The 22,030-nt window shown below is 36.4% G+C and overlaps 2 protein-coding genes and 3 long non-coding RNA genes across 5 annotated transcripts; 1 reads left to right on the top strand and 4 right to left on the bottom strand.

The window, feature by feature from the left end:
* Positions 1-7,205: 7,205 nt before the first annotated feature.
* LOC142237277 (uncharacterized) lies at positions 7,206-7,892 on the bottom strand. The gene is made up of 2 exons (XR_012722422.1): positions 7,797-7,892; positions 7,206-7,731 (listed from the first exon to the last, which is right to left on the bottom strand). It is a non-coding gene; the product is annotated as an uncharacterized LOC142237277 (long non-coding RNA).
* A 2,579-nt stretch (positions 7,893-10,471) lies between these two features.
* Positions 10,472-11,203, top strand: mRpS6 (mitochondrial ribosomal protein S6). Its single transcript, XM_075308687.1, has 2 exons — positions 10,472-10,632; positions 10,686-11,203. Exons 1-2 carry the CDS (start codon positions 10,588-10,590, stop codon positions 11,082-11,084), a joined length of 444 nt encoding a protein of 147 aa, XP_075164802.1. The 5' UTR covers positions 10,472-10,587; the 3' UTR covers positions 11,085-11,203.
* A 693-nt stretch (positions 11,204-11,896) lies between these two features.
* defl (Integrator complex subunit 7) lies at positions 11,897-15,691 on the bottom strand. The gene is made up of 2 exons (XM_075308686.1): positions 14,175-15,691; positions 11,897-13,503 (listed from the first exon to the last, which is right to left on the bottom strand). Exons 1-2 carry the CDS (start codon positions 15,633-15,635, stop codon positions 11,965-11,967), a joined length of 3,000 nt encoding a protein of 999 aa, XP_075164801.1. The 5' UTR covers positions 15,636-15,691; the 3' UTR covers positions 11,897-11,964.
* A 1,822-nt stretch (positions 15,692-17,513) lies between these two features.
* On the bottom strand, positions 17,514-18,897 carry LOC142237280 (uncharacterized). Its single transcript, XR_012722423.1, has 3 exons — positions 18,770-18,897; positions 18,023-18,128; positions 17,514-17,873 (listed from the first exon to the last, which is right to left on the bottom strand). It is a non-coding gene; the product is annotated as an uncharacterized LOC142237280 (long non-coding RNA).
* A 1,064-nt stretch (positions 18,898-19,961) lies between these two features.
* LOC142234551 (uncharacterized) lies at positions 19,962-20,708 on the bottom strand. The gene is made up of 2 exons (XR_012721645.1): positions 20,213-20,708; positions 19,962-20,144 (listed from the first exon to the last, which is right to left on the bottom strand). It is a non-coding gene; the product is annotated as an uncharacterized LOC142234551 (long non-coding RNA).
* Between the last annotated feature and the right edge of the window lie 1,322 nt (positions 20,709-22,030).

Consider the following 22,030-nt stretch of genomic DNA (forward strand, 5'->3'; position numbering starts at 1 on the left):
GTTGAGGGTAATGTCTGTTTTTTGTTGAGAACGCGATTTTCTCAACAATTTCTCAATCTGAATATTACCCTAATCCTTTGAAAAAATGTTTGAAAAATTGTTGAAATTTAGCATTTTTCAAACGTTTGTGTTTATTGGGTTGTGATACCACATTAACTAAAAGTACCTATTACATATGGGCACTTCTAGTTTTAACCGCTGAACCTTCTTCATTATTTTTCTTTGTTGAACCAACCAGATTGTTCCAAAAATATTAGCAGACTGCTTAAGTTAACGTTTTCCAGATCCGCCAGTAATCTGAAGCTATATGCTCCTAAAAGTTGCTTGCGCTTTACACAAAATGCAGGACACTCACACAAGAGGTGTTTAATTGATTCTTTTTCCTCCGCATCATGACAGCTCATACAATAGTCATTATACTTCGCGCCAATAGTTTTTGCAAAATCTCCTATCAGGCAGCGACCCGTTATAGCAGATATCAGGAGTGATACCTGACGTCTCGAGAACATTAGCATATCTAGTGTGCGGTTTAAGTTGAAATGGGGCCATATTTGCTTGGTGTCGTTACAACCCTTGCAATTCTCCCATCGAACATTTGCCATCATAACAGCCTTCTCACGCAGCATGAGCTTGCAGGTAGCTAGGGGCATACCAACAAATTCTAGTTCCCCTGGAATATGTAAGGTAGTCCCTAGCCTTGCCAACTCATCCGCTTCGTAGTTCCCCGGAATGTTCCTATGGCCAGGCACCCATATTAGGTGAATATTGTACTGCTCAGCCATCTCATTGAGAGATTTGCGGCAATCGATGGCCGTTTTCGAGTTGAGGAACACAGAGTCCAAGGATTTTATTGCAGGTTGACTGTCTGAGTATATATTAATGCCCACATTTTTTGGAACATTACTTCTCAGCCAATTCGCCACCTCTCTTATTGCTAATATTTCAGCCTGAAAAACACTACAGTGATTAGGTAATCTTTTCGCTATTTGAAGTTCCAGATCATTAGAATATACTCCGAAACCCACTTGTCCATCCAATTTGGAGCCATCAGTGTAGAAATCTATATATTCTTTATTCCCCGGGGTATGTGTGCACCACGCCTCACTGTTGGGGATTAGAGTCTCAAACTTTTTGTCGAAAAGTGGACTCTCCAAAGTGTAATCCACTACGTTAGGCACATCTGACATTATTTTGAGGACAGAACTGTGACCGTAACCATTTTCCGACCACAGCGATAGTTCGCGCAACCGCACAGCCGTTGTTGCAGCTGACTGTTTGGCCAAAATGTCTAAAGGCAATAGATGCATCATGACATTAAGGGAATTTGTTCCTGTCTTGCTGAATGCGCCTGAAATACACAAACACGCCATACGCTGAACTTTATCTAAACCAGTCGGTTTCTGAAGTGCCGGCCACCAGACTACAACACCATATAGCATTATAGGTCTAACCACTGCCGTGTATAGCCAATGCACAATTTTTGGTTTTAGTCCCCACTTTTTTCCTATTGCCTTTTTGCACGAGTACAAAGCTACAGTTGCCTTCCTCGCCCTTTCTTCAATATTAAGCTTAAAGTTCAGCTTCCTGTCCAAAATAACGCCAAGGTATTTTGCACAATCACCAAAGGGAATTTCAATACCCCCTAAGGAAATAGGCCTAACCGTGGGAGTTTTGCGATCTTTGCAGTACATGACTAATTCTGTCTTTGCAGGATTTACCCCAAGACCATTGTCTTTCGCCCATTGTTCAGTCATCCGGAGGGCCCTCTGAATAATATCTCTGATTGTGGATGGGAATTTTCCCCTGACTGCCAGAGCTACATCATCTGCGTATGCCACCACTTTTATCCTTTCTTTTTCTAGAGTAACCAGAAGGCTATTTATAGCAACATTCCAAAGAAGATGATAGAACTCCTCCTTGGGGAGTGCCTCTGTTCACATACTTTTGTATGTTTGCTTGTCCTAGTGTGGCTGAAATACGTCTCTTCATTAGCAGTTCGTCTAACAGCCTGAGTATACATAAATCAACATTCAGAGTTGTCAGTCCATTTAATATCGAGCTCGGATGGACATTATTGAACGCCCCTTCGATGTCTAGAAACGCCACGATTGTGTATTCTTTGACAGATAGTGAGCTTTCAATAAAGCTGACTAGTTCATGTAGTGCGGTCTCAGTAGACCTGCCCTTCGAGTATGCATGCTGTCGTTTCGAGAACAAACTTGAATCGATGCTAGTTCTAAGATAAATATCTATCATCCTCTCCAGAGTCTTAAGTAGGAATGAGGATAAGCTGATTGGTCGGAAATCCTTCGCCCTCGAGTGAGAGGCTTTTCTCGCTTTAGGTATGAAAACGACTTTTGTTTCCCTCCACTTTCCTGGGATATATGATAAGTTGATACATCCTTTATATATCACCGACAACCAGGGGATAATTTTGTCAGTTACAGCTTGTAACTCCGCCGGAGTAATTCCATCAGGTCCAGGGGATTTGAATGGTCCAAAGCTATTTAGCGCCCATCTTATTCTAGTTTCCGATACAATGTCCTCGACAGGAAACGACCGCTGAGCAACTGTGACACCGCCAGTACATGGTTCAACCGTCTGATTTCCAGGAAAATGTGTGTCCAATGTACCTCCAGCGTCTCCTCACTGAACGTTGTCCAATTGCCCTCCGATGTTTTAATGAAACCTGGAGCGGAGTTGGTGGATGCTAGAACCTTCCGTAGTCTGGAAGCCTCGGACGTATTCTCAATACTGCTGCAGTAAGCATTCCAAGAGTTATGCTGAGCCTTTCTCAGTTCTCGCTTGTATCCTCTCAGATTCTTCTTGTAAGCGTCCCAGTCCTCAGGGGCTCTGGTGGACTTTGCCTTGTTAAAGAGCTTCCTGCAGGATTTCCTCATATTACTTATTTCCGTAGACCACCATGGTGGTCGATGTTTCCCCCTTGGCTTTCCTCTAGGGCATGCAGCTTTCAGTGAGATGTTGAAGGCCTTAGTAATCCGCTCCACTGCGTGTTCGATATCTTGCACATTTCTCATATTTGTCTCTGTTATTTCCGGTATCATCATATTGAACGATTCCCTATACCTATTCCAGTTAGCTTTCCTAACATTTGGCGGAAATATGATCTTGGTGATATGAACATCAAATTTAAAACTGATGTAGCGATGATCTGAGAAGCTGTGTTCACTTAAAACCTGCCACTCAGATATCATTTCATTCAGTTCTTGCGAGGCCAAGGTGATGTCCAAAACCTCTTGCCTGTTTTTAGTGACAAAGGTTGGGACATCTCCCTTGTTGCAAACTACCAGATTAGTACGCAAAATAAACTCTATTAGCGACTCTCCCCTTGCATTAGTATCACTACTTCCCCATATACTATGATGTGCATTCGCATCGCATCCCATAATGAGTTTCGTCTTTGTTTTGAGTGACTCCTCCACTAAAGGCCGGTACTCTGTTTGTTGGTGCGAAAAAAGTTCCACTCAATCATTGTTTCGCGTTGAAAAATGATAGTGTTGACAATATATTTTGAGGGGGAAAAACAGCCATTTTGGAACTTTTTTGCGTTTATTTCGTCGAAATATATTGACAACATCACAGACTGTCACGAAATGACTACATATACATACGCAACTAGTGGCTCGATTTACACACACACGCATACAAAATAAATAATTTGAAAAAGAAGAAGCAGGCGAAGTTATTTTACAAATATCTTTGGAATTAAAAAACTAATTTTACAGTGCTGCATTTTATTTTTTGGAACATAGCAATTAATTCTTGTGATTCCATTCATTGCTACCTCGGTACTATACATGTTGGTTGAAGTGCTAATGCTTGTTTTGGAACATCAATTGCTGTGCCTCCTTTTGTTTAAATTATGTTTTGTGTTTATTATCCCGATGCCCAGTACAAATGAAACGATTGTAAAATATAATTCACCAAATAAAGCTTTTATTTTGTTAACATTTGTGTTTAAATTTCATGTTATATATGTACATTATTTATATTCTACCATATAGTAGGGAGCGGCTAGATATTGTTGCTAGTTTATTATGGAAATACAACTCCATGTTATACTTTGTTTTATCAATCATCAGATTACATTTTTAAATAATAATCAGATCCACTTTTGTGTTATAAATCAGTTTAATAAATAAATTATTTCTTAATTCACATTGCAAATGGCGCCATGTTATGAAAATACTGACTACGCGAGTTACGTCAGTTTTTCAACTCGAAAAAAACAAAGTACCACAAATGGAAAAAATTTCGCTAGTTTTTCGCATGTTTTGGTTTTGTATGGAGTTTCAACGCGAAAACCGAACAGAGTACCGGCCTTAAGGTCTTAACGGCATATGGAGGCATCTCCCTGTCATGTCCCATGTAGACCGAAGATACCCAATATTTGCATTTGGCTATTTCTAAACTTGCAACGACAGTGTCTGTATTGCACATTGAAGGAAGCAGAAACAAGTTGAGCTCGTTTTTAGCCATTATACAGGCTCGATTTACATCATTACCAGTATACTGCAATAGTTTGAACCCCGGAGTACTTAATTCACATATTTTGTTTTTATAAACATATGGTTCTTGAATAAGAACTATATCTATGTCCCCTTTCATCAGGAGAACTTTTAAGGCAGCACATGCAGCCTTACAATGATGAAGATTTATATGGAGGATCCGTAGGACCATCGAGATTTTCAACAACCGTCACATCAGCCGCTTCAATCGAGTCATCAAGAATGTCCTCTTCAGAGATATCGGTGACTCTCGCAATAACCATAGGTTCAACTTTGGTGAGTTCTGAGGCAGTAGAAGCCTCCTCACGCATACGGTATCTATCCATGTCTTCAAATGTCTTGGTATCCCCCTCGACTTCGCAAGAGGATCCGCTTACTTCTGATTCAGACAGAGGCTTGTCCATTTCTGAATCCTTTAGCTGATCGTTTTTATACACCTTCATTTGGATATAATGAAAGCCATAACATACACGGCCCTGGGACTTTGCTAGATGTGGCAAAGACTGAGTGTTCAATATAAACACTGCATGCCGTCTTGGCCCATCCACTTCATCCAAACGGCCAACCTTCCAATCAGCTGTTGGAAGATCTGGATTGCATTGTTTCAGTCTATTTAAAATAGATTCAGGGTCAGGAGGGTTTGCAGGTGTCCACGCATGTGCTCTTGGTCTAGCCGGTATGTCTTTCTTCTCGACTAACTCTAGAGCAGCCCCTTCCCAAACTTCACCAATTAGTATCAGAGCAGCTTTAAAACATTCTATAGACCTCTGGTCCTCAAATGCGACTAGCTTAAATCGTCCTTGATACCAACCAGCCTCTTGGTGTCGAGGATCTGGGCCGGGAAACTTTTCCAGCACCTGTGAGTAGACGCCAGACAAAGCATTCTCAATTTCCTCCCATTTTTGCTTTGGAACCATACCGTCCAATGCTCCTTTATTTATGATAGCCATCACAAGGCTGTCTTTAGCAACTGAGGCAAACGATCGTTGATCCCTTTTGGAGGATGGCAGCTCATCCGGTGATCGTTCCCTTTTTCCAGCCTCAAGAATTCCTTGAGCCCATTTTAAGGAATCGCTTTGTTTAGCCGACAACGTGCTTGGGTCGACTGATCCTAATTTCTTTAGGATAAACAAAGCATTTCTGCGTTCTTTGTATCTCTTTCGTGAGGGATTACCTCCTTTTGATGCCGTTACCTTGGAAAAGGTCCGACTTGTAAAATTGTCGCCACCTGTCGACCCGTCTACAGGTCGACTAATTGGGACTAACTCTTGGTCATTGCCCAAATTTATAACTCCAGTCGATACCCGTCCACTGGGCCCTGAAGTTAGCAACCCAGTGGATGTCTTTGAATTTCTCTGCATGGTGGCCTAATATCCCACCACACTTGAAATTCGTAGTAGGTACTTATTACGATGATTTTATCCGCTATTAAAAAACACGTCCGTTCCGTTCGACGGTTGAAATAACATTCCAACAACGATATAATCGGATATTTCTAAATCGAGGTATAATAATAAAAGTGAAAAAAGAGCGAAAACTAAAAATAACGGGAAATCCCAAAAACAGTTCCATAAAAAATGTTTTTTAATATTTTTTTTCGAATTCTGCAGATCAAAATACATCCCATCAAAGGTACAAGAATAAAATTTTATTTTGTAAACTAGTGTAATTTGAATACCTTTTTCCACATATTTGTATACAAAAGATGTAAGTTTTTATGTTGCCACAACTTGTCATATCCGTCATTTTCGAAACTCTGTTTACAATCTTCATCATATTTTATTTTTAATAGTTCTTCTTGATACGTTGTATCAGCTTCCTTAGCAATAAAGCCCGTATGCACCTCTTGCGAAAAATTTAGTTCATGTATTGGCATTTATGCTAACGAAATTTTCGGTAGCGTTCAATTTCGTAAGCTGACACGCACCTCTAATGAAAATGTTTGTTCATAACAGGGTTGTCAAAAGCATATTTTGGAGAGATGTTGACAACTCTTGGCAGCAAACATTTGATTTATTACAGTCATTGTGTGTCTAAAAGTTTTAAGAGGTCTGTAAATAATCAACAATTTATTTGAGGAATATTTGAAACAAATGTAAATGGATTTTTCATTGTCTTTTAAATAAAACTAAAAGCAATAAGATAGTTAAAATATGTAATATATTTAGGAAAATTCTACCGCCCACCAACAAGTCAGTATCGCCCACTAGTGGGCTGTTCGGACCAGGTTGACTATCGCTGTTGTAAACCCTAAAAATTGTACGAACTGTTGTTCGCTAGACCATGGAGTGCAAACATGTAACAACAAACACACTTCGACGTTTTATTAAGATATTGTTTGTCGCCCAAAATAAAACTACTCCCAATAAACACAAACGTTTGAAAAATGCTAAATTTCAACAATTTTTCAAACATTTTTTCAAAGGATTAGGGTAATATTCAAGTTGAGAAAATCGCGTTCTCAACAAAAAACAGACATTACCCTCAACAGTGAAATTCAACACATTAGCAATAATATCTTAAGTGTTATCCTCAAATTGAAATGCATCGCTACTCAATAATTTGTCAAACAATTTTTATGCGAGTCAAATTAAAAATTAACATCGTTGCAAATACTTTTCAACCTAAATTTGTATGAATGATATCCCCACCTCAAATTGAAAGTCAAAGCCAAAATTCTATGAATTTTGTATAATTTATTTATTTTCATCGAAATAAAATATATAATAATACACTACAATACCAATTGATAAATAATAATCTTATTAAACATATCAACAAATAAGAACAACAAAAAAACAAACAACAAAACTTTAAATATCTTAAACATTATTAGTAAATACTTTTGCATTGATAATTCGATTTCCTTCCTGTTGGTGTCATAAAACAGCATTAAAATTTATTAACATGCGGGCAATTTGAAATTGGGAACGTACTGGACCGTGTGTTAGAATTGATTTCCAGCAGAAGGAATTCACAAAATATCCATTTTAAACTGATAAAAGCATATGAATTAAACTGACGATGTGATGCACATTTTCATCCAGAAGTTGTTGATTTAAACAATTTTTTGTTTTTAACAATTTTAATTGGTTGCACTTGTAATGTTTCTGGAAACTTTTTCTTGTCGATAAGCCACTCATTTTTCATTGGTCAGCTTCTTAATGTTTGCAAGAATGTAGCATCCAAAGATTTTAGTTTTCTGCAAAGAGATTTAAATTTAGTGACTTCTCTAAAGTGTTGATTTAATTTTTCATATTGACGTACCAATTATTATAAACTATTTGAAGCAGTTCCAGTTAATTGTCCACCATTCTTCATCGGTCAGCTTTTTAATGTTTTCAAGAACGAATCCATAATTCTGCAAAGAGATATACATTTAGTGACTTCCTTAAAGTTTTATTTCATTTTTTATTTTCACTTACCTATTTTTATAAACTATTTGGTTATTTGTCTAAAATTTTCCATTTTTTAATTTCTTGCAATTGACCACGAACTTCGTTGCACAAATACGTATTGAAAACCACATGTTTGTTTCGTTGCATTTTAGGGTAGTGTTTTGTCAAAGTTTTCTCATATTATCTTCAAAACCTTTTCAAAGATTTTGTCAACATTTTGGCAAATTGGAAGTAATTCAAGTTGAATTTATGTTGAAAATTATATTTACCCTCAAACTGAAAAGTTGTTGCATTTGAAAAACGCTCATCCTGTGTTTATTGGGCTTCAACTGCATAGTCGCATGTAATGTTAAAGGCCGGTATGCACCTCTAGCGAAAAATTTCATTCCCATAAGAAATGCATTGCTATTTATGCTAACGAAATTTTCGGTAGCGTTCAATTTCGTAAGTTGGTACGCACCTCTAATGAAAATAACAGGGTTGTCAAAAGCATATTTTGGCAGCAAACATTTAATTTATTACAATCAATTTATTTGAGGAATATTTGGAACATATATTAACAATTTTTAAAAGCGATTAGCTGGTTTAAAATTTGTTGTACACAGCCCTGTTTTTTTGTTGTAGACTTAAATAAATTTTTGCTACCGAAAATTTCGCTAGAGGTGCATACCGGCGTTAAAACTAAAGGGGGCATGCTATAGAGATTTGTTGTCAACTTTAAAAAAAATTATAATTCGAAAAGACTATTTTAGGTTAAAAGCTCACTTAGGCTTTCAGTCCATTGTGATAAAGTCTACTTTGAATGTTTTAATTCTCATTAAGCTCATTGGCTTAAGTTATGTTAGTGGTTTACGACCCAGAAGGCTATATCGATTCGTTAATATTTATATTTATTTGTCAATATTTATTTATTTACAAGATATATTTCATAAAATAAATTTATAAAATATAATTAAAAGGCACCGGATAACACAGATCATTTGTGCCTGTTGTATAGTTAAATTATTGAGCCTTGTTGGATTGAATGGCTCTTAACACACTAAGGCTGTCGGTACAGATTAGTGTTCTGCCGAGTTGCTCTGGAGGATATGCTACAGCAGATGCAGTGGCAGCTAACTCAGCAGAGAATATGCCCACTTTGTCCGGTAGTCTACATTCCTTTATAATGCAGAAGTGCTGATCAGATGTCCATATGACTGAAAACCCAGTACGAATTCCATCAAAGGAACCGTCTGTATATAATACAGACTGCGGGCTATAAAGAGTTATTTTCTCAGCCATCAGAGACTTATATACATGGGGAGCAGTAAGATCTTTGTTGTATCTGCTTAGACCGTCGTCCAAAAGAATTCTGTTGTTAAAGTCGAATAGTTCGACGGGTCTATCAGGAATAGATATGTCAAAGTCGGAAAGTAAGCCCATAATTTTGTTGATAGCAGACTTCGGTAACTGAGATCCATTTTCAATATGTTCCCAAAAGGCCTGATGGAGCCCATGCCTGATCATGGTGATTGCTCGAGAGGCCAAACAAATACAGGGGGCTAATCACGGCATTCGATATCGAGAACTTTTGATCGAAATCTAATCTAAATTTCAATCGTAAAACATTTTTCACTTGTTTTTTACATTGTTTTCGCCATATAGGAATAGTAAATATATTAGTTTTAGTTCGAATTGTTGCTAGTTTGTAGTAAATTTACATATAATGAACATATTTTGAATATTTAGGACTAATGCAACTCCAATAAAAGTTAAACAAAAATTGGTAATAGTCGAGTTCGGCAGCAAGCATCCTAGCTTGGCAAAGAACCATATATAAAGTGAACATGCTAAATTGATACCCAAGAGATTGTGATCAACCAAATACCGTACCATTCTGTGACAACACCCAAGTAAACTTCATACGTTGGTGAACACTGTATATAAAAATCTTAACTGCTCAACTACAATGTTATATCAGAAAATTCAATTCATTTATATTATTGCAATATTAAAAGCCAAAAAGGACAATTTATCAATATTCCCTGCAGAAAAATCATTTTAAGGTGGGTACTATGTTCGGTTTTCGAGTTGAAACTCATTTTATTTTCGCGATTGCTTTTCCTTAAATAATCGAAATTATAAATGAAAACAAACTTATTCCTCTAAAGCCTTGTCGAAATCTAGAAAAACAAGAAACATCCCATCAACTGAGTTAATTTATCTGCTTTATATTGGAATGTTTTAATAAAGTAACCACGAAAAAGTACTTACCTCTAGAAATAAATTTTTATATATTTTTTGAGAAGTTTTGATACATCAAAATTGTCACCAGTATTACTGAGTGGGGATAATCATCAGATGAAAAACTTTTTCGTTCGAGCGAAGCTGGGATTGAACCCACGACCCTTTGTATGCAACGTGAGCGTACTAACCATTACACCACCGTACCCACTTTAATTTACTACTGGTTTTTCCTAGATACATGTTATACACAGGATACACCTATTATATAAGTGTATCCTGTGTTATACAGTACGCTAACAGACCTTATATCTTTCCCGAACTCTGGCAACACTAGCCATATGTCATCAACTCTGTCCATAATAAGAACTAGGTTATAGACGTATAAATGTTACTACAAACAGTTTTGTAATAAAATAAAGAACTTTTACATAAAAATGCCAACCTATGAATTATTCGTAGTTCTGAGACAGATGCCGAGGGTATAAACTTAAAGATTACTATTTGCAACATATAATGATTTCGTAATTTTCAGACCGAGTTGGTTGGAGCTTTGAAACGCACGGCTGAGTCAATTTTGGATAAAGGAGGTATAATAAGAAGTCTGCAAAATTTAGGTGCTAGATCATTACCCTATAAAATAAGTGAACAGGGTATGGTGCATCGCGAAGGATCATATTTTGCAATTAACTTCGACGTTGCACCTATGAAAATAGCCGATATGAAAGAAGAATTTGGTCGAGATGTAGACATTATACGCAGAAATATATACAAAGTTGAAGAGTCAGAAAAGTACGAATGTACGCTGCATGAGGAGTTGTTACCGCCCGCATATAGGAAAGATGTTGCAGAAATGATTGAAATAGCTAAGAGAAAACAAAAGCCAAAGTATAACTACAATTCCGGTTTGGACTATTATCCTTTCCAAAAGTAGAAATATTAGTGTATTACTATTTGTTGAAGTATGTTTGTTAAAAGTCTATGGACTAAAAGAAGTATGTATATTAATAAAAAAAATAATAATTTTGTTTCTTTTATTGGTTGTAATCTAAACTGACTTAGGTACATTTATTTCAATACAACACAATCGTAACTTCCATTTATAATACCTAAGCGATTTTGATGTAAATGAATGGTATATTTTTATATCGGTTCTGCTATTTCAAAATAAATTTGTTAATGTTGCAGAGGAATAATTTGTTCAGAAGTAATCTTCGGTACCACAGTGAAAATGGAGGCCGAATGCGGCCAGTTCACAGAAATGTTTACGTATGCATTTTTTAATTAACTTGTTCGAGTGTCTGCTGAAACACATCGGTTCGCATTCCATAAATAGATAAAACTTAAAAATGTAGGAAATACATTTCTAACACCGTCAATATGCTTCTACTAAACGCAGCATTTGTAAACATGAATTAATAATAAAATGCTATACAATAAAAAAAAAAAAACGCAGCACCTCTTTTGAAGAACAGTCGAACCTCAATATACATTCATTACTTTTCATCATTGCTGTTAGTTTATAATCTGAATAAAGTAATGAAAAATGCTCCCATGACGATCTGCTGAATTGAAACCGATGTGAAGTCAACATGACTTTAGAATTATCGTCACAGATACTCCAAGCTGCTATAACAAAAAATATTTCTTATTTTATATACATATATTGTTTTGGCCCGTCACGTCGAGTCCTAAGAATATTATTTAAAAATGCCTCTTCATCGACTAAAGAAAACTTCGTCTAGATATTCTCATATTTCACATTTATTGATCTGCTGAAATTTTATTTCGTATTTGCTGACATATGTATTCATTTAGAAACGCCTGGTTTGCGATGAAGGCGCCGGAGGTTGTTGTTTTGCAGGATCATCTAAAACCCGCACAAGCATCGAATTTTTGGGTCCTGTGCACCACATAATACCATTTTCATCAATAACAAATGTCTCAAGTGTTACCTGCCACTGTCCTCCAGAAGATATTGGTAGTAAAAAATTTCCTGATAAGAAATCACGCTGAGGTTTAACGATTTGGGTTAAAGTGACTGTGTCATTTTGCGTTTTCAAAACCTCTCCTCCCGGCGGTCTTGGCGTCTGTACAAGTTTGGACATCAAACTTAATTGCACAGAATCAACGCATCGGAAAAGGGATGGTTTTTTTCCATAGTGCTGGATCACACCCTCAACTTTAATTACCAAATTACTTCCAGCTTGCACGTTAACAGGTTTACCATCACTTCTAGGTTGGGGACTAACCGAAAGTTTTATTTGAGTCGACTGCAGGATTTGGAAAAAGTACCGTGGCAAACACAATGGTGTCTTTGTGATAACTTCTATTTCCGCTAATATTATATCCAGGTGAAAGTTATTGATGCTTTTATTATTACTACTCTCTTTGGGGATTGATTTACTTAAATCTTCCATTCGGCTGCAGCAATTAATCAAATACATTGTTTCCGGGCATTTGCCAATAGCTTGAAAATCAGGTGGCTCTGATGGAGAAGAAAAACAAATAGTTTCCACAATGTGTGCGAACAGGGCACACTGGTGCTGTACAATTTCCAAAAACTCCAATGTGTTGGGATCGGCATCGAAGGCAGACTTATATAGACGACCAAATGCTTCTTCGCATACTTTTAACTCCTTGACAAGCTTCCTTAATTGGTTTGTGACATGCCCAAACTTTTGTAAATAATCTCGAGAATTTTGTGCCAAACTTCCCGCTATGGCTGGTGGTGGTACTATTATTTGAGCATTTTTTATTGTCACCGCCGAATGAAGAGTTTGCAAAAACTGTGCTCTAAGTTTCAAAAATTCCAACTGAAAAGCGAAGGGATGTGATGGCGAAGAACTTGCTCTCAAACTAGCCAAAGCTTGCCAATATAAATTTATAGCCATTTCCAATCTCTGCATTAGCGGCAGAGATTGCTCCATTGGCATGTTCTTCATGATATGGTTTTCACATAACTCATAGTTGTCGTGCATAAATTCATATGGTACACTATAGTTTAAAATACATTCCGCTTGAGCCAATTGTGATAGTCCAGTTAAAAAGAAATGAAGTTTATCGACTACAGTACTACGTGATATTCTTACATAAATATGAGCAGCTAAATAATGCTGTCCATATCGACTAGCCGAACGAGCGATCCGATATTGGGTCCATTGGTTTGATTTACAAATTTGTTGTTCAAATGTTTTCATAATTTTGTTAGGCATAAAACAACCCATCATTGCTTGCAATGCTACTGCTGATAAAATTTCTACTGAAGGAGAGGGTTCCCCGCTTGGGCAATGTGCAACAGTTGTCGTTAATTTACGCATAATAAGCAAGAGATTTTTAAGTACTGGATTAGTCTACGGAGAAATAAATATTTAATAAGTTTTACGTGGTGTTTGAGCAATAACCAATATATTTGAACAATAATATGCTGGTTTTTATTTATATTTTAAATTATTGTAAAAAAATAACAGCGAAAATTCGGCCTATATATTGGATCAAACTCGGCCTATATATTGGATCAAACTTTGTATTTCAATGTGAGAAGATCTTTTATGTTCGAAACAGTCAATTACTATTTGAGATATACGAATTTTAGATAAATTGTTAAATAAGGTTCACAAGAAACCCAAAAGATGAAGGTTATTATCAAAAGTTACATTCGCAGTGGCATAGGGGCAAATAGAAATTGAATCCAACTTGGTAAGGAATATTTTCCAGCATTATCGATCATTTTTATATTATCTGATATAGTTAAGGAATTCCAGCGGAAATAGAATAAAAATAATAGACCGTGTCCACCAAACAATACTTGATTTTGCTTGATATACTTCTTACCAAACAAACAGTAATAAAGTTTTAAAAAATTTATTATATATTGCATTGAAATGGTGGTCTATTCTGGTTTCCGATTAATTTTTATTTGTTTTTAACATTTTTTTTCATGCGTTTAAGAATAGCGATATTAATACCAACGGTGGTACATGTACTGAAGGTATTGAAAGCACAAATTATGAAGAATACTTACTCTTTGCTCCCTAACTTGATCGGTTTCCATTTCGTCACTATTAACAATGGGAGGTGGTGTATACTTTCGCTTTTGAAAATATGAGCATAACGATCCCAGAGCCTCACACATAGCTGTCTCATTATCTGAGGGATATTGTACGTCATCATTTAAGAATTTTGCCAATGTTGTCACCAATTCGATGCCAAAATTTACTTTGACTGTTGAAACTCTAATGCCACTAGCCAAAATTTTTCTCAAGTCATCCGAATGTTTGCTATCACGTATTGTACTCCATAGCAAGCCTTGCAAATTCAAATTTATCATTTCCATTAAAGGTGGTATATGTTGCGGTTTATTATTTAAATCAGCATAAGAAACCAGAGAAGCCAAAACGGTAATTGCTTGACTGGCTGTAGCGTAGTCATTTAAAGAAAGACAATTTTTGCACAAATCCAATACAGATGGATGTTCGTCGTACTGATCTAACAAAATATGACAAGTTAGCGGGCAATCGCTTAATTTTAAAATTATACCCAAAAATAGATATTGCTCTCTTGGGTCTGTAGATGAAAATGCTTTTGATATAAGATCCTTTATGGCGGATTTTGGCCAAGCATGAACACACTGTTTTTCCGCTAGCTTATTTAAAGAATTCAGAGCCTGGGCTCTAACTAGTTTACGTGGGTCATTACTAATAGCTTCTAATAAAAGGCTAACCTGATCGGGAACCCCGGTTAAAGTTCTTGAAGACAATTCTGTCAATGAAGCGAAAATTGCTACAATAAAACTTTCTGCTGGATATTTGGGTAGCAAGTTCAAGCAAAGTTTTTTAACTAATGCGGCTGTGTTTGCATCATGATGCATATGTCTTAATACGGGAATCAGTTGTAATTTCATTGGCACAGGAATCTGTAGGGACTCAATCATATCAGATATTTTGGAACACATACTAATTGCAAACGATCTAGACTGAGCGGCAAACTGGCCGCTGGCATATATTGCAGCTTCCACTTCGACGGTATCATGACTATCCAAAGCTCTTCTGAGCGCATGATGAACTTGCTGCTTCTCAGGTATCACACGAGATACAGCACCAAGTGTTCTGAATGTCAAAGCTCGGGCAACTGGATCATTGGAGTGTATCACCATGAATATTCTCTTCACAAATGCATCGATACTTAATATTTTATCCAAATGGTTTTCGCTTTGTTGGCATACACGCAAGACCCAAAAACGCAGCAAATTGGAGCCATTCAAGAAAAATTCAGCCAATTTCAAGAAGGAAGAATTGATGAGTATCGGGAAGGGATATTTTTCGAATAGCCTTGGAAATCGTACTATAGCTTCGCATTGTACTCCAATTTTTGTAGACCTTAGGCCTTTATCTAACTCAGTGAGAACAGTATTGGCGTCTTGTTCAGATTCGTTAAGGAAATTTTCATTAAAAAGGTTAACTCGAACGCCGGTTAAAGAAGACATTTGGCCCAAAGACGTATGAATTTTATTGTTTTGACTGAAGGGAAGGGCTGCCAGAATTAAAAACAGACAAAATCCGTTAATTTCCCTTCCCACTTGGGAATCCCTAACTTCAACATATATGGCGTTCTTACCAAACATGTTTTTGGGTTTGAAATGTTTTCCCTTTATGCGCTTTACAGACGATCAGTTATTCCGGACGGAATGTCGGTGTTTGTAAAGAATCTAATGCGCTTTATGCGCTTTTCAGACTATCAGTTATTCCGGACGACAGTGCTCGTGTCGAACATATCCCATATATTGTGCACATTATAAGTTAAGTCCGAAGGCATAATCGATACTGCTGCATGTTTATGGGATCGATAACACATTTACCGATTATTTAGTCATCGCCGACAAGTCGTATCGATCCGACACACTGTAAGATTCTTTACAAACACCGACATTCCGTCCGGAATAACTGATAGTCTGTAAAGCGCATTACAGACTATAAGTTATGCCGGACGACAGTGCTCGTGTCGAACATATCTCATATATTGTGCACATTATAAGTTAAGTCCGAAGGCATAATCGATACTGCTGCATGTTTATGGGATCGATAACACATTTACCGATTATTTGGTAATCGCCTACAAGTCATATCGATCCGACACACAGTAAGATTCTTTACAAACACCGACATTCCGTCCGGAATAACTGATAATCTGTAAAGCGCATTACAGTGTGTCGCATCGATACGACTTGTCGGCGATGACTAAATAATCGGTTAATGTGTATCAATGCGGAATTAACTTATAATGTGCACAATATATGGGATATGTTCGACACGAGCACTGTCGTCCGGAATAACTGATAATCTGTAAAACGAATTAGTCTTTTAAGATATCTTAATTTGTGTGAATATATTCATATATATGTATATTGCACCGTACAACTATAAGTTTATCCGGACGAAATCTGTGTTTGTAAATATTCTTACAGTGCAGCCAATCAATACGAATTGTTGATGGTTAGGTTAGGTTAAAGTGGCAGCCCGATTAAGATTCAGGCTCACTTATGGCGTTTTCTTTTCTTGTAAAAAATGCACACTTTTTTTGCATTTTGCCCGGAAAATGTACTCTTTAGGTTCTTTTCTAAAAAAACAGGCAAAAGTGCGAAAAGGCTTCGAATTCTGTTGTGAAAATAGCGCCACGCATAGAGGCAAATTACGGGCATTTTCAGCACTGCCAACAAACGAGAGTGCTGCCATTGCCCTGTTTCCTTCTTTGAATTCTTTTCTGCCCGCTGAAATGATAGCATTTTTTTAGGTTGCTGGTAACATTTTAAAAATGCGCATTCTGTACAGACAAAATGAAGGCAAAGCACTTTTTTCAGAAAAGAAAACACCATTAGACTATTCAGTCCATTGTGATACCACATAACTAAAAGTACCTATTACATATGGGCACTTCTAGTCTTAACCGCTGAACCTTCTCGATTATTTCCTTCTGTGTTGTGTGCGCCCCTATATGCGAGGGTCATGTTGCGTGACTACTGTGAATGGGTTGTGAGAAGTAGTTTATGTGGCAACACCACCTGAACATATGTTGATGAGACTGGCTGGGGAAATATTTGTTTTTATTTTCTAATTGAGATGGCGAAAATGGAAGCTGTTGGAATAAAAAAAAAGGAGCCATGATGCTTTTGGATGAAAAATGGTTTTGAGTTTTTTTTGGGAGATTGACGTCGGACCTGGCTAGACGTGCTTCGCGCTCGATAAAATTGAAACTCGTTAGAAAAGCAATATTGTGTTACCTCGATGATAAAAGAGAAATAAGCTGTGTGTGTGGTATTGCTTACCTGCTTTGTTTTGGCACCAGTGAAAAAAAAAAAACGAGAAAAGCCTGGTTTTGTCTCAAATAAACAAAAAGAACTAGTTTTTTATTATCGAACTTTTCGTAATACTATTAATAAGTTTGAAGATAATATTAATTAGTTTGGATTAAAATAATTTCAAAATTGCAATGAATTAAAGCTAAACACTAATGAACTAGAGCTAGAGAAAAGGCAAAACGAATGAAATAAAACTAATGAACCAATATACAAACTGAAATTATAATTTTAAATTGTTGGAGACGAGTCGCGGAATATACAGCAGTCAGCCACCATCGCCAGTCCGACACACCGTGGGAGCTCCTGAATTTTCCGCATCCCCCTCCGGGCTTGCAGTGGTAAAGCTGGACCTAGGACTAGACGGACGACCTGAAAAGACAAAAACTTATTATTTATCGATACCATTTAAATATAGATATACGGGGGTGAAATTTATTTTTAAATACAGGCCACGAATTGGTATTTTTCCTAACTTTCGCTAGGCGTGACAATTCCGGTTGTATTTTGCTATTACTTACCCTTGTGTTTTGAGAGGTTATTCACCGAGATCCGAGCTCGTATCCAGGTAGGTCATCTGGTTGCACATCTGGGAACTTTGCCAGTCACAGGGTTGTCGGGTCTAACCTGAGGGAGGAAAAATATTTGTATTATATTGAGTTAAAACAAGAAAAAATTAAATTAAGGCTGGTATATTTATATTGACGGGACGGACGGACATCGCGGAAGATACGTAAACCATACGAACGACAGAAACTCCAGCTTTCATAACCCATTTTTGTTTCCGGCCGAAAGGGGAAATGTAACAGTCAGTGGGACTGTATGTTTGAACACTATGGATCTGGCTGGGAAATGTTAAGTTTATTTATTTATAACTCAACACATTTGTATTTTCGCCATTTGACCATTTTTGGTATCTGAATAGTTTGTGTATAGATGTTTTTGTTTGCAATTAATAAACTATGATTTATAACGTTGGATGATGGAAACGATGTGTTCGCCGTAGAGGCCTTTTGAGGGTGGGGATGGAAATAGTGAGTTAAGGGTAAGTAGAGGTATTCAATTTTGGGATGCTCTAGATGGAATTAGAGGCATCATGGTAAGGGAGCTTCAAGGTTTCCTGTGGGTGGGATAATGTTGGCATAACACCTGCCAACCTATTTTTTGTAAGTGTTTGTTATCGTGTGATTTTCTCTTTGTCGTGAGTACGTGTTACAAGGATTTTTGTGAGTATGCTGTCACGTTTCGGGCCTTCTTTTATTTCGAACCTCTTGTTTGTGAAGTCCGGTATGATTTTTGTTTTTTTGTTACAGTGCTGCAATTTTTCGTGTGGTTGGCAAGAACCTACCCCCGTCCGGCGAGCAATAGCCGCGCTAAACGCCAGCATACCGGCAATGCCAACACGCGTTACAATTTAGGCAGGCTTGTGTAATCGTGCACTTAACATCTGTTGAACCAACCAGATTGTTCCAAAAACATTAGCAAACTGTTTAAGTTAATGTTTTCCAGGTCCGCCAGCAATCTGAAGCTATATGCCCCTAAAATTTGCTTACGCCTTAAGGTGGGTATTAAGTTCGAGATTAGCCGCTAAAATCGTCATTTTTTCACTAAAGAGAAAACTGAATCAGTAAATAAAAGCCTTAAAATTATACATATTTGTTGCAGATTTCATTATAACTTGATGGGAAATAGCCCAAAGCAAATTTTCACAAAGTTTGTATTCCTTAAAATGAATTATTAAAGAAAAGTAATCGTGAAAAAATGACGATTTTAGCGGCTAAAGGTGGGTATTAAGTTCGAGTTTAGCCGCTAAAATCGTAATTTTTTCACGATTACTTTTCTTTAATAATCCATTTTAAGGAATACAAACTTTGTGAAAATTTGCTTTGGGCGTTTCTCCATCAAGTTATAAAAAAATTTGCAACAAATATGTATAATTTTATGCCTTTTTCTTACTGATTTAGTTTTCACTTTAGCGATTTTAGCGGCTAAACTCGAACTTAATACCCACCTTAAACTCGAACCTAATACCCACCTTTATGCTTAGTACTAAGTTCGTTTCTGCGAAAAACGAATATCTTCATCTATCTCCGTAAATAGGGGTTCAAACCCAGGGATGTTAACTTATGTATGCGAAATAATATGCCTGCCTATTTTTTCGTGCGAAAAATCCAGGGTTGTATAAACCCTGCCAACATTTTTTGAATTTGGGGACTCTTTTGAGAATCCCCACTACGTCGAAAACAATCATATACGACATCAAAAACTCGTCGGAAAAGCGCCGTCACTATTGAGAAGTTGTACCACGCCAAGTTACTACAAAAATGTTTCGCATGAGTGCAATTATTAGGTGCCTTTATAGATCAATTTAGAACGACGCCAATAAGGGACCCTCCAACAATCAGAAAAAGTGCATTTTAAGATAGTTGTAAAAGAATCATTGTGGTCGAGTAAAACACGTTTGTTTAGATATTTATTAATTTGATTAAACATTTACAAATTCTTAAAAATATAACATTTATACCACTATCACATTACATTTAACATAATTTTTGGCATTAATGATGATGTTGAGTTACAAGTAGCGAGTTACATGTTGCTGCGTCTATCAACCAGTGTTTTTATTCCATGGAGGCAGCGTGTCTGTAAAATATCTGAAAAACAATCACTTTATTCCATTTGGAAAATCACCAAATTGTTCACCAATATACCTTTCACAATTTTAAGCGTATAATCTATGTTTTCAGAACTTTATTTTCGTTTTTATTTAATTAAAATATAACAAGCTGGTTGCGCTTGGCGTTTCACAAAAAAATGGCTTTTTTAACAGTAGGGATGGCAAATTACTTGCATGTACTTTTTGATGTACCTTTTCATGATGGTTGAAGTGACATTTACGAGTCTGTGGTAACGATGAGGTTGAAATGGAACTTTGAAATGCTGGCAGGGAATATGTGTTTGAAAATGCTCAAAACAAAGATTTCGCATTTATTCCGCGCTAACGTTTTTTGTATGGAGTATAACAGTTTTTCGCGCGACAACGTGATCTTAGTACTAGGCTTTACACAAAATGCAGGATACTCACACAAGAGGTGTTTTATTGCTTCCTTTTCCTCCGCATCATGACAGCTCATACAATAGGGCTGTTTTCTTCTTGCACTTGATACAACATTTGTATGGGCTATCCAGAACATCGTTGCACTGGTGTTCTATCCAGAACATCTCATCAGTGCAAGTCGCGCCGATCTTGCCAGATTGTGTTTTGATAAATTCCCAATAAACACAAACGTTTGAAAAATGCTAAATTTCAACAATTTTTCAAACATTTTTTCAAAGGATTAGGGTAATATTCAAGTTGAGAAATTGTTGAGAAAATCGCGTTCTCAACAAAAAACAGACATTACCCTCATGCTATGTTCCCACCGACTCGTTTTCCTCATTCGTTTTTCCAAAACATTTCACCGTTCACACCGGGTTGAGATGTTTTAGTTTGACAGTTACCATGGAAACTCGAAATTCGCATTTACTCGAAATTCACATGTATGCAATCTATGTCCAAATAATTAACGCGAGCGCAAAGGGAAACAATTTTTTATGTTATTTTCACATGTCCATGTTCTTAAAAGCCTTTGTTTATTCTTTTTTTCTATGAAACTTATTTCAATATTTTGACATATATTTTGAATAGGGTAGGTTATTCGGGGTATATTCCAAATTAGGTGGGTTCACATTCTAAAATTGACGTGTTTTGGAGGAAAACTTGTGTTTTGAACTTGTTTTTTAGTATGGCGAAAACGACTCGTTTTCAAGTGCTTATAAAAGGAAAACATTTCAAACCCCAAAACATGCTTGGTCAGAACACCGTATCAACGGTGAAATTCAACACATTAGCAATAATATCTCAAGTGTTATCCTCAAATTGAAATGCATCGCTACTCAATAATTTGTCAAACAATTTTCGATGCGAGTCAAATTCAAAATTAACATCGTTGCAAATACTTTTCAACCTAAATTTGTATGAATGATATCCCCACTTCAAATTGAAAGTCAAATCCAAAATTCTATGAATTTTGTATAATTTATTCATTTTCATCCAAATAAAATATATAATAATATATAATAATACACTACACTACATAATACACTACAATACCAATTGATAAATAATAATCTTATTAAACATATCAACAAATAAGAACAAAATAAAAACAAACAACAAAACTTTAAATATCTTAAACATTATTAGTAAACACTTTTGCATTGATAATTCGTTTTCCTTCCTTTTAGTGTCATAAAACAGCATTAAAATTTATTAACATGCGGGTAATTTAAAATTAGGAACGTACTGGACCGCGTGTTAGAATTGATTTCCAGCAGAAGGAAATCACAAAATATCCATTTTAAACTGATAATAGCATATGAATTAAACTGACGATGTGATGCACATTTTCATCCAGAAGTTGTTGATTTCAACAATTTGTTGTTTTTAACAATTTTAATTGGTTGCATTTGTAATGTTTCTGTCGATA

The sequence above is a fragment of the Haematobia irritans genome, chromosome 4, assembly GCF_050003625.1.
Source record: "Haematobia irritans isolate KBUSLIRL chromosome 4, ASM5000362v1, whole genome shotgun sequence".
Taxonomy (NCBI): Eukaryota; Metazoa; Arthropoda; class Insecta; order Diptera; family Muscidae; genus Haematobia; species Haematobia irritans.

Excerpts from the sequence above, each read along its gene's own strand:
- mRpS6 (XM_075308687.1), top strand. The coding sequence starts at position 10,588 with ATGCCAACCTATGAATTATTCGTAGTTCTGAGACAGATGCCGAGG. Across the intron at positions 10,633-10,685 it reads TTCTGAGACAGATGCCGAGG|ACCGAGTTGGTTGGAGCTTT; the intron begins GTATAAACTTAA and ends CGTAATTTTCAG.
- defl (XM_075308686.1), bottom strand. The coding sequence starts at position 15,635 with ATGTCTTCTTTAACCGGCGTTCGAGTTAACCTTTTTAATGAAAATTTC. Across the intron at positions 13,504-14,174 it reads ATCAAGTTAGGGAGCAAAGA|ACTAATCCAGTACTTAAAAA; the intron begins GTAAGTATTCTT and ends ATTTCTCCGTAG.